The sequence below is a fragment of the Diadema antillarum genome, unplaced genomic scaffold (genome assembly GCF_040938485.1).
Source record: "Diadema antillarum isolate AM-2024a unplaced genomic scaffold, OU_Dant_1.0 seq00000178_RagTag, whole genome shotgun sequence".
Taxonomy (NCBI): Eukaryota; Metazoa; Echinodermata; class Echinoidea; order Diadematoida; family Diadematidae; genus Diadema; species Diadema antillarum.
Genome location: NW_027271245.1, coordinates 86037 through 98870, shown reverse-complemented (window position 1 = coordinate 98870; position 12834 = coordinate 86037). Strand labels below are relative to the sequence as shown.

At 39.6% G+C, this 12834-nt stretch overlaps 2 protein-coding genes across 2 annotated transcripts; both read right to left on the bottom strand.

The window, feature by feature from the left end:
• Positions 1-1807: 1807 nt before the first annotated feature.
• Positions 1808-7826, bottom strand: LOC139728422 (uncharacterized). The gene is made up of 3 exons (XM_071639368.1): positions 7535-7826; positions 6655-7069; positions 1808-1919 (listed from the first exon to the last, which is right to left on the bottom strand). Exons 1-3 carry the CDS (start codon positions 7824-7826, stop codon positions 1808-1810), a joined length of 819 nt encoding a protein of 272 aa, XP_071495469.1.
• A 779-nt stretch (positions 7827-8605) lies between these two features.
• Positions 8606-10627, bottom strand: LOC139728421 (uncharacterized). The gene is made up of 2 exons (XM_071639367.1): positions 10311-10627; positions 8606-8954 (listed from the first exon to the last, which is right to left on the bottom strand). Exons 1-2 carry the CDS (start codon positions 10574-10576, stop codon positions 8606-8608), a joined length of 615 nt encoding a protein of 204 aa, XP_071495468.1. The 5' UTR covers positions 10577-10627.
• Between the last annotated feature and the right edge of the window lie 2207 nt (positions 10628-12834).

The following is a 12834-nucleotide window of genomic DNA, read 5'->3' as shown; positions in this document are numbered from 1 at the left end:
AACTGGGCAATGGCATCATCACTTCATGTAATTTGCAAATTTTAATGAATATAGACAGTCATCACCTTCTTGGAAAGCACATACGAACGATGAACATGGCAACTTTTGTCCAATTTCAAAGGACCTTGATTGTTTGTTTAATTTTACTTTTTTTTTGAGGGGGAGGGGGTTAAAGTCAACATGAACGCAAAGTGAATTTTTATTTTGAGGCACATTCTTAAAAGATTCTGTTAAAGTAGTATTTATTTATTCACAACATGTTTTAACAGGGACATTCCGTTCAGTTCTGCTGACAGCTTTTCAAGGAAGCTCTGTATACAATAATACAATGCATACATAAACTTTCAGGTAAAAACAAACAATAGGTGACCTACACAAAAACAAACAAACAAACAAACGAATTATATACTGTATTTACAAGTACATTCACAAAGGGTACTAGAGGGGTACCAGTGTATTACAATAACATGTGGTACATATATCAACTCAACTCAATGTATAATCAAATGAGCAAAAAACAAACAAACATTATTTTCTACCATGCTTCACAACCTAAGATCATATAGTATGTAGCAATGGTCGGCAGTGTTTCTTGAAAAGAGGCAATGAACTCGGCGTCTGGACGGGAAGGGGTAACTTATTAAAGAGCATTGGACCATAATAAGAAAAGCTACGTTTTTTGTACTCAGTGTTAACCTGAGGAACAAACAGTGGACTGTTGGTAGCATACCGTGTTACATAATAAACGGGTCGCTGTGTGATCAGGCGATTCAAGTAAGGCGGTGCAAACCTGTTCAAAATTTTAAAGACCATGAGACAATGCTGGTATTTTATCCTGTCTGCAATATTTTGCAGACAGGTGTTTTGTAGTGTGTATATGACTGAAATATGACCTTATTAATAGCTCTTTATTAAACATTTGAAATAACCTGCTAACCTGTGAACCTATCGTAGGATCAAAATGTCACTAAAATGCACACATCCCCATTGGCATTGTATACATGCAGACACGAGCAAACAGACATGCACGCATTCATCTCTACACAGTTACCGTGCATTTCCCTATATAGCCCATTAGTATATCATGCTCATATCGACACATCTTCAATTGAACTTTTTTCTTTTTCCTCGTTCCATCTATTTCATTCTTAACCGCGTTCTCCTCCGTCATCTACAATGCACTTTGATGTCTTTATCATCATCAATCAGCCTTATGATGACATGTGTTGCATCCAAGCTGTAAATTGGTGTTTATTGCAATTACTTGACAAATTTATATAAGAAGAAGAGCACATACATACAACATTTGATGCTATGACGTATTTTCAAAGCTTTAAACATCACTATGTGTGGCAGATATGTTACACGTAATCTTTGCTGAATATTTTGTTTTCCAAAATAATGCTTTACATTTTTAATGTTCCGGAAAGGTTTGCTATTACCCTTTGGCAGATGCAAAAGATGTCTAAGACAGCCTGTTGGTTATATACAACTCAGCCATTCAATCATGTTGAATGATTACAGTGAATTATATAGAAAATGTGTGGCTATTCATTCATGAAATCGTCCTGTCTCTCATGACTTTAATATAGCATTATCTCTTGTGTTCTTCCTCTTCGGATTACACGATTACTAAATACTTTGGGCGTCTTCATGCTGCAACATTCTGAATACAGGAGCACAGTGGCCCAGAGACATGGACAGTTAACAAAGCGAAGAGACACAGAATAGAAAGTTTTGAGATGTGGTGCTATACAGGAGAATGTTGAGAATATCATGGACAATGATAAAATCAAACACATAAGTGTTAGAAATGGTGTCGGCTGAACGTGAGCTGCTCTCGACCATCAGGAAACGCCAGATGCAGTTTTTTGGGGTCACGTCGCGCGGAAAAGGCAAACGGAACATCATAGTCCTGACTGGATTTGTAAATGGAAAGAGATCACGTGGACGACAACGACTCGCGATCCTTTCCACAATGGCTGGGATAGCTGGCGAGAGAGCATCGTCATTACATACATCACTCGCACGACAGGGAAGCTGGAGGAGGCTTACTGCATCAGTGATCGCCAACGGGCAGTGACGTCCATGGCAGAACAGAGACAGTAGGAAAATTTGAGCCAGCATGTTCTTCTGTTACTCTTCTGTTACTGGCATACAGCAACGGTTATTTTAAGACATAAAAGACCAAACTTGTTATTTGATCTCTGCTACTATACTACGACTACAACTACTACTACCGCTACTACTACCACTACTACTACGACTGAGACTACACTACAACATACAAATTGTAACTAAAGCGTCTACAACTACTTCTGCTGTCGATAGCAACATTACATGGTGCACTTTATAGAATGCTTTTAATCAATCTTAAATTGCAGTGCGCATTTTAGGTTCTATATCTTCGTGCTCTACGAGATGTGCAAATGAAACAAAATCATATGTGTTTGAACAACGAACTTATACAGGGAGATTCCCCCTCCCCCCCCCCCCCCACGAACAAGGTTGATGAAATGAATGCTACAAAATATCAGAACATATTGGTGAAGCAAGCACAAAGATATTTCTATAATACAATACATTCAAATTGTGTAATTCTTTAAAGCCCGATTAGATAAACCCTTGTGACGTCATAGCCGGATGACAAGACTATACAACGCCCGTCTTTTTAAAAATGATATGAAGGGTGCACATTTCGTCAACCTGTTTCTTACATACATGTGTGTCAATGGGGATATTCTACAGCTACACCACCATAAGGATGGAGGCAATGAACATGCTCTTTTATTGCGCCTGTAAATGAAAATGTGGTATTCTGTTTAATTCCTTGCTTTTTATTGTAATAATAACAATAATAAATGCAATTTAAGGTGCCAAATCACTCTAATGAATAAATGCTCTCGGCGTAATCATGTGCAAAATATACGAACTACATACGAGTACATCAGAGATAGAAAACGAGAGATAATAGCAGTACAGGACATAATGAAAATGATAATAATCAATTATTGTAAGCCATATCAAACAAATACTTCTTGAGATTATTTTAAACATTTCAACAGAATAAAAAAAAAAAAATAGGGACGGAGATCCATGAAGGAGAGCCGGCGGCGTGGGCGAAAGTTTGTTCCCACCGCTTCGCGTAAAATATTTAGATTTTATGATGACAAGGGGTCAGAATTCTGGGAACGTAAATGTCTAGAGTTAATGTATTGGCTGATCAAGTCAATGCTATACTGTGGAACCGAGCCATTAAAACAGTGAAATAAAAGCAAAATAATTTAAAAACAATGTATTTTTCGACAGGCAATCAAAGGAGCCATTGTACTCTTATCACCGTGACATACCAGTGGGCGTAGCCTTCTCTTCCGGTGTTGACGGCATATAGCATTATGGATTTAGAATTTCAAAGTCAGAACTTCTAAATGGATTGTACGACTTTCCTTAAATTTCACTGTTTGGTAAATTCCCATTTGACTTCATTTCTACTCATAATGACGTATAAAGCTCAACCTGGGTTCCGTTTCACAAAACCTGTTATCAGTGACAACTGCCACATTTCTATGGCAAATTAATGCTCTCAGCCAATCAGATTCAAAGATTTCAGTAGCTTATAAAAAGCTATCGTAACTTTTCACTGAAAACAAATTTTATAAAACTGGGCCCAAATTTGAATAGATAAATGTCCACCACTTAACAAGAAAAATCCAAATAAATGTCTTGTTCCATAGTACAGTCTCTGCAAGTCAAATATCATATTGAACTCCAAAACACACTATAACTACATGCAGCATGAGGCACTGACAGTGGGACTATAGTAAATTTTAATGGTTGATAGCTGCGGCAGGAATTTGTCAGCTGTGCCAAACTTACTTCAAAAAGTTGTTGGCTTTTATTTTGTTGGAAGGTTTGCATTTTATCTATTTATCTATTTGCCTTATCTAAACAGGGTAACCCGGCCGGTCATTGATTGTATACTGATATTCTTGGGATTCCTGTATCTAAATATGACATAACAATAACATGAATATGAAGTATTGATATATATCACATGGCTGACATTGGAAATACACAATAAAAATGCAATGAAGTATAGATGCGCATCAATTCAACAATATACATTGTACGTATAATACCTACACTAAACACAAATTTTGGTTAGTTAGCTTTCATGGATTTCTAATCACACCAATGTTGGCTGCCCAAATTTTTGATGTTCAAATTGTATAATCGTGTCTTCTGTTGGGGCCTGATTTACATGATAACAATTATGGCAATCTGTTCCATTCTGCTGCGCCTATGTATGAAAAGGATATACTGCCATGGTGGTGTAAACGAGGGAGACGGGTTCGCAGGGGAGAATTATAATGAAGGCAAACTGGAGAGCGGTGAGCTGGAAGTTTAAAGGGACATTCCAGACGATTTTCATAATTTCACATCGTCTAATACATAAATCGACAGCTCTATGTATAGATTCGTGGAATCCATTGTCGTCCTAATTGAGCAGAGAAACCAATTAACTGAAAATCTTTTAAAAATTACACTGAACAGCGTTGATGACATCAGAGCCTCACATATTTTCGGAATGCAGTGTACTTCCATTGCAAAATATCGCCTGCTTAACAAGTTCACCTGTGAAGAATTTTGTATGCCTTTTTCTTTTTGTTCTGCTTCCTTGAGAGCCAACTCATGCATTCTTAAGGCGAGGATGCCATGTTATTATCCTTGTTCATTGCAATTTGTTATAAATTTTGAAAACATTCTCATAGACTCATCCTAATCACTATATATAAATTCTGAAACTCCGTACTCAGTTTTACTAATTTACAGTTGTTCAAATGTAAAAGTCTGAAAATCATCCAGAGGTTTCCTTTAACCCTTTGTGTGCTTCGAATGCTGATTGGCACAGCAAAGACCATATAGCATTGTACACACTGTCAAATGTGCCTGGCACAGAAAGGGTTAAGTCGCACTAGTGGAGACGGGTGAATATAGGAGACAGGGACAAATGTAAGGAAGAATAGGGTGAGGATCAGGTATCAAGCCTTCGGAGGTCGTTGGGAGGCGATGGATGAACAAGAAAGGAGGAAGGAAAAGGTAGAGAAGGTTACAAAATCACGTAGATAACAAAGAGAAGAGAAGAAAATTTGAATTCAGACGGATGTATTGTTGACATTTTTATTGAAAAGTATACGGCTCAAGAGATCTCTTTTTTTTTTGCAATTTGATTTTTTTTTATAAGGGGCCTGCATACTACAAGCTCTGCTGTTTAGCAGTCCCCTTCATTTCCAGCAATTTTGTTTCTGACTTTACCATAATGATATAATATTTATTTCTATAGCTATGTCATTATTACATATTACTATGTGCATCATATTGTTGTACCGATTTTGTGACATTATCTGTATATGCGAACATTTCATTGTATTCCTAATTATTTTGTTGGAAATGAAACAAATTAACTTGAACTTGAACTTGAGTACATCATCCTCTATACGGTGCTCCAGTTAAAATTACTCTCTTTTATGTATAGGTTTGTGTGTAAATGTGTGTGCGCATAGTACTGAGGGTATTGCATGTTTTCACCACTATGAAGAATAGAATGTACGTTTCAAGGTTACATAATCAAGCATGGGTGTATTATTGTTTAACATTTATTCAATTGGACACCTAATGAGTCCTCAGTCTATCAATCACGGAATTATCTCATTCAACAATGAGAAACGCGTCCTTAGCACATGGCAAATGTTAACTGTATAACAGTTTGAATGGAGAAATAAGATTATTAATCAATAAAACTCGATTCATTGTTCCTTTATCGTGGAGTCATTCTATCATTGTTAATTGAAGATGATAGGCCCTAACCAAGAGTAACATAATCATATAAGACTTTATGTATGATCTCGTATTCGTAATCAAGAAAGTATTGAAACTGAGATGAGAGATGCAACGTCCTGAGGGAGCTTTAGATTTTCGCGACGCGGACGTTCGGAGGAAGAAACACTGTTCAGAGCATGCGCACATTTGCGTATGAAAATCGACCTCGAGTCGTCCGAGTTTGCACGGTCGGTTCTGGGTCATTAACGATTGCATCCACTCGAATCATGACGCAGAGAGCTATACTTGATGAAATGATCCTCTGGGGCGCCATTTTACTTTGTGTAGGTTGCGTCCTTGCGTAATATAAAGCTACTTTGCAACACGACGCATGTATGGGGAGAGGAGAACTGCCAGCGGCGGTTCTGCCATTTTACAGATGGCAAAAAAACATTGAAACTATTGTGCGGGGGAAAATCTACGCCAATGAAACAATCAGCTGAGAAGGAAAGTTAAAAAGTTCATGAGAAAGTAACTGGACCAATAAAAAAAAGCTCAGATAAATTTGAACGTTGAACTTTGAACCTTACTTACATTAATGAAATGGCTTTCAAATTTAAAAAAAAAGAAATAAACATATTCATAATCATACAGCTCAAAGAAAATGGGACCATAAGATAAACGCTGCCAATCAATGGTGCGAAGTGTGCACTTTTTCAACTACAACAACATGAAAAGAAGAAAAAAGTTGGGTCATCTCTTTATTACCATGGTGGCCTAAAGATGGACATGTCTGGGAATGGATAGAAAAATGAAATCCAATTGTTATCTAACCTGGGAGGTGCTCCTCCCTGATCTAACAGACTACTTGTATTATAAAGTAAGCCCGCTGTGTTGATGAGCCTGCTCAAAGCAGGAACAATTTTTTCAACAAAGGTCTTCAACTTCAGAGCTGCATGAATGAGCGCTCCAGCTCCACCAAGAATTAACAAGACTTTAAGTAAAGACAGGCGTCTGCGGGGCTGGACATTCTGCACAAACACGGCCAAGTTCTCTCTGTCCTCGATGTCAATCTCCAGCGTGGTATCCAGCCTGCCACAGGTGATCGCCAGCTTGCTACACTCGAAGGTGGTGGGCTGTTTGATACGGAAGGTGGCCATGCGAACATGATGGATGGAGCTCCTCTCTTCACTTCCTCTGTGTGTGTGCCATGGGAAATCATACACGATCACAGCCACGTTGTTCTTCCCTACAGTTCAAAGTAACGTAAATTGATTATACTTCACTGAACTTTGCGTGAAATACGGTGTACTAAGTTAACGTGTTGATTCCGTACACATCTCATATGAACCATTAATTTTATAATATTTTACATTTTTCAAACTCTCACGCACACACACACACAAATACACACACACACACACAAAACAACAACAACAACCACCCAGCTGTGTTTAAGCGTAATGAATTGTGTTGTGAATGAAATTGATTACATTAGTTGAATATCCTGTATCTCTAGTTTTAGCTATTGTACGTCCTTCATAATTTTCATAACTGGTATAGCTTGACTGTTTGGTGAGAAATTCAAGAACATTGTCGGTAACAGATCTGTTATGATCAAGACAATCATGCACTTATGATCCCAGTTTGTGTTTTCATTTTCCACAGTTCTTATATTGACTGAATCATCAAAACACAAACTAATTCGACTCACCATAAGTCTCTGCCATGCAAGGCAGAAACTTATCGTACAGGGCATCATCGACATCGGTGATGGAGAAACGGCGATTGTGGATGGAGTGACAGAGAATAATTCCATCCACTGTGCCACGTGCCAGCTCAAAGCTGTCCAGGTCGCTGTATGGTAGCTGGATGAATCTCACTTCGCCACCACTCCTAGACGAAAGATCTCGGAGTTCATGGAGCAAATTTTTGATGCTGGATTCCTGTCCTGAATCGCACACGCCTATCACGGCCTTCGTATCGAAGAGTATTGCCAGGGCCATATCTTGTATGGTGAAAAACTGTAAGAAAAGAATAATTGGTTGGCCGAAGATATAATTATTGTCATGAGATAAAGAACTTGTGGCCTTATAGACAGCACACACACACACACACACACACACACACACACACACAAATACATTTTCTTTTTAGTCCTTTGCTGGGATTGAAACATGCGCATTCTTCCGGTACGGTACCCGTATGTGCAGGCCTACAGGTATATTGTTGTTTTGATTGGATGCATGCTTGCCCGAGATAAAGTAATTGTCTAACCATAAAAATTATATGCAACGAAAGAGTGTAAGCCTAGCTTTCAATGAATTAATTATTATTATCATTAAGTTATTTCTAAACGGTTGTATCACTCACGCTGGTATCATTGAGATGCACCCTATATTGGTGAGCGCTGAAAATGCTCTGGCATATTGAAAGAAACTTATTCTAGCTTACGACAAGATAAAATGTAGCGCGGGAGTTTATTGCGTATAACACTTGACAGGCCCATGATCCTCTCCATATGTCGCCGTGAAAAAAAATAAGACAAGCTTACCAAACAAAATAAAAAAAGTTTATGAGAAAGTAACTGGACCAATAAAATAGTTCAAATAAACTTGAACTTTGAACTTTGAACATTACTTACATCAATGAACTGGCTTTCAAATAAAAGAAAGAAATAAACATATTAATAATCATAGAGCTCAAAGATAATGGGGCAGTAAAATAAACGCTGCCAATCAAAGGTGCGAAGTTTGCACTTTTTCAACTACAACAACCTGAAATCTTAACTGCAATCTAACAGACTACTTATATTACAAATTAAGACCGGTGTGTTGATGAGCCTGCTCCAACGAGGAACAATTTCTTCAAAAAAGAAGGTCTTAAGCTTGTACAGGATGCGTGTGCACAGGATATAAGAAGCTGCAAGAAAGAGTGCTCCCACTCCACCAAGAAACAAGACTTCAAGTAAAGACTTGCGTTTGCGGGGCTCGCGGGTGCGGAGCTGGACATTCTGTAGAAACACCGCCAAGTTCTCTCTGTCCTCGATGTCAATCTCCAGCGTGGAATCCAGCCTGCCACAGGTGATCGCCAGCTTGCTACACTCGAAGGTGGCGGGCTGTTTGATACGGAAGCTGTCCCATGCGAACACGATGGATGGAGCTTCTCTCTTCACTCCCCTTTGTGTGTGTGCCATGGGAAATCATACACGATCACAGCCACGTTGTTCTTCCCTACAATTCAAAGTAACGTAAATTGATTATACTTCACTGAACTTTGCGTGAAATACGGTGTACTAAGTTAACGTGTTGATTACGTACACATCTCAAATGAACCATTCATTTTATAATACATGTATTTAAACATTTTTCAAACTCTCACGCAGTGATGCCAAGTTCAAAAAAAAAATTGTATGAGTGAGATTTTCATGACTCGGCATCTCGGCATGCGAATGTGTGCGCGAGCGAGGGTGTGGGAGGGGTTTCTTTCCCCCCCCCCCCCCCCGTGGCCTCCCACGGTCGAGATTTTTCAATTTTGAGCTCTTAATGGTGCAATCAGGTGCATACTTAAAGAGGATGGCTAGTAACTGATCAGTAGGAATCCGTGGGAATGCTGGAGGATGATTTGTTCCAATCCTTGTGGGATTCATTTAAGAGTACATTATATATCTATTGTTGTGTGAAAATTATTTGCTTCAGAATGGTCTCATAATCAAGTAAAGTGCAGTTTTAATGTTTCCAGGTTAGTGTGCCTGGTCAGTGATGGGGTATTAATCTGCACATTACTTGAATATGAGACCGTTCTGAAGCAAATAATTTTCACACAACAGTAGATATATAATGTACTCTTAAATGAATCCCACAAGGATTGGAACAATCATCCCTCAGCATTCCCACTGATTCCCACTGATCGGTTTAGGACCCCTCCTAGCCATCCCCTTTAAGTGACCATTTTTTTACTTATTTTGCGAAAGACAAAAGGGAAATATGCCTTCATTTGCAACTATCACTATAATCTTTTGAGCTATGCTCATTATTATAGGCCCAAGTTGCGGACTTCGCCCGATGCGTGAGAAAAATGGGTGCCATGCGTGAGATCGTGAGACGGCCCCCTAAATGCTTTAGTCTCACGCAGAATGCGTGAGACTTGGTAGCTCTGCTCACGCACACACACACACACCACACACACACACACAAAAGCAAACATCCAGACGTGTTTAAGCGTAATGAATTGTGTTGTGAATGAAATTGATTACATTAGTTGAATATCCTGTATCTCTAGTTTTAGCTATTGTACTCCCTTCATAATTTTTATAAACATGTACCTGTACTGGTATAGCTCGACTGTTTTGGTGAGAAATTTAAGAACATTGTCGGTAATAGATCTGTAATGATCAAGACAATCATGCACTTATGATCCCAGTTTGTGTTTTCATTTCTCAACAGTTCTTATATTGACTGAATTATCAAACACAAACTGATTCGACTCACCAAAACGTCTCTGCCATGCGAGGCAGAAACTTATCGTACAGGGCATCATCGACATCGGTGATGGAAAAACGGCGATTGTGGATGGAGTGGCAGAGAATGATTCCATCCACTATGCCACGTGCCAGCTCAAAGCTGTCCAGGTCGCTGTATGGTAGCTGGATGAATCTCACTTCGCCACCACTCCTAGATGAAAGATCTCGGAGTTCATGGAGCAAACTTTTGATGCTGGATTCCTGTCCTGAATCGCACACGCCTATCACGGCCATCGCGTCGAAGAATATTGCCAGGGACGTATTTTGTATGGTGAACTGTAAGAGAAAAATGATCGGTTGGCCGAAGATGTATTGCCATGACATAGGGAGCTTGTGGCCTGGATAGCAGCAGAAGAAATACATTTACTTTGTTTTATGATAATTATTCCTTTGCTGGGAGTGAAATGCATGCGCATTCTTACGGTACCCGTAGGCCTCAATGCTTACGCAGGCCTAAACTAGGTATATTGACGTTTTGATTGGATGCATGCTTGCCCAAGATAAAGTAATTGTCAAACCATAAAAAATTATGCAATGAAAGAGTGTAAGCCTAGCTTTTTAATCAATTAATTATTATTATCATTAAGTTATTTCTAAAACGGTTGTATCACTCATGCTGGTATCATAGAGATGCACCCTATATTGGTGAGCGCTGAAAATTGCTCTGGGCATATTGAAAGAAACTTATTCTAGCTTACGACAAGATAAAATGTAACGCGGGAGTTGATTGCGTATAACACTTGACATGCCCATGATTCCTCTCCATATGTCGCCGTGAAAAAAAATAAGACAAGCTTACCAAACAAAATAAAAAACAAAATCATAAAGCGAAGGAACACACAATGTATAGGCATATAGTAGATGTATGTATGTAAATGATATACATCACGTGCAGCGTCGTAGAGAGGTTCTTCAAATACAGCGTGTTACACAGGTCTTGGCCATGTTTGTAGTGAGCGATAGTCCGTAAGTCACAGCGTTTACAGCGTTTACTTATCCCCGTGTGATGAGAAGTCTCAACCACGCGGCGGGCCTGCAGCGTTTTTCCGCCCGACAGTGGCGGCACGGCATCTTGTCGAGTGTGTCTCGTCGATACTGCGGTGAGCATGGGGAATTCCCCACAGGACGTAGCCTTCTGTCAAGGCCCTCTCGCTGTAAGATGGCTACTAGTATAACAGGCGAGTGAAGCGAACCTCGCGCACCGCCACTCGCGGCTGGGCTCTCTTCACCGTCACCGTCACAGCGAGAGGGCCTTGACTAAAAGGCTACACATGACATGGTTTCTGTTGTAGCTCCATGGTACGAACGTTCAGTACGTGCCATCATTGACCCTTGAACCTGGTAAAACACAGACAGACAGTCAAGGCAGACAGTGCTCAGTGCACAAGTGATATACGCTGAAATACTCGCAGTGACTCTCCATATCATATCTCAACAGTGACGCGGAGTTATAATCCATTCTGTTCATAAATACATGTAATAAAAATTAACGATAACTGCAGGGATTGCAGAACGTTTTTCAGGGAGGAGCCTGCAGGGCGGGGTGAGTGGGGGGGGGGGGGGTGGTGAGGGTCAATAGTAACTCCCCACGGGAAGACTGTAACGACGGGACCTCTGAAAATTCATGGGTGTTTTGATATTTTCCCCAATTTTTGTTAGTTTTTTTGTTAGGTTTTTTTTTGTGTGTGTGTGACGAGACAGAACATGAGGCGGGCCGGGGCAGCCACCCTCCTTCTGACCAGGGACACCTCCCTGTTCTGACCTACGCGGCCCCTGTTCCGCGGCCCCGGAAAACAAACTGAAAAGTGAAGTCAGTTGAACCAAAATGCTGAAATCTAAAAGAAAATATCAAAAATTCGATTCGAATGTACAATAGGCGTAAGGGTAGCTTGATAAAGAGCGTCATTATGAATCTATTTACTTGTAAGTTGTAGCAGAGCCACTGTCTGTAGTGAATAGGGATTTTTAAGGGGTTTTCACCTGAATCTGAATCCAATTTGATATCACAATCATCATATGGGAAATTGTGTCAAAGTGATAGGGGAATCGTCACATGCATACGTGCAGTGCAATTTCTGGTGTTGAAAATGATTGCTACAAATTCAAGTGAATGTTCGTCCACAAACGCACACCACAGTTTCAAATGGCATTCAATTACTCACCAAATTTTGCTGAATGGATTGGATACACTGATGAATGAAATTTGACATCTTCAATCAGTAAGTATATGAAATAATACTGCTCATAATAGTATACAATGCAGAAGGAAAGAGAGCTTAATAATTACAATGACTTTGTTAGCGTCATGTGATTTTTTGCGTATTGCGACAAAGAAATGGAAGGGGAAAAGGGGAGAGCAAAAAAAAAAAAATACTGCATCCTTATATCGGGGGTGATTTACAGACAAACGCAGGAGCATATCATTAAAGGCGTGAATAAGGCGTGAATTATTATTGATGATTAGTAGAGGAATATAATGCCGCGCCATCAAT

Excerpts from the sequence above, each read along its gene's own strand:
- LOC139728422 (XM_071639368.1), bottom strand. The coding sequence starts at position 7,826 with ATGGCCCTGGCAATACTCTTCGATACGAAGGCCGTGATAGGCGTGTGC. Across the intron at positions 7,070-7,534 it reads TTGCATGGCAGAGACTTATG|GGAAGAACAACGTGGCTGTG; the intron begins GTGAGTCGAATT and ends TTTGAACTGTAG. Across the intron at positions 1,920-6,654 it reads CAGGGAGGAGCACCTCCCAG|TCAGGACTATGATGTTCCGT; the intron begins GTTAGATAACAA and ends TTACAAATCCAG.
- LOC139728421 (XM_071639367.1), bottom strand. The coding sequence starts at position 10,576 with ATGGCCGTGATAGGCGTGTGCGATTCAGGACAGGAATCCAGCATCAAA. Across the intron at positions 8,955-10,310 it reads CGCATGGCAGAGACGTTTTG|CTTCCGTATCAAACAGCCCG; the intron begins GTGAGTCGAATC and ends CGCATGGGACAG.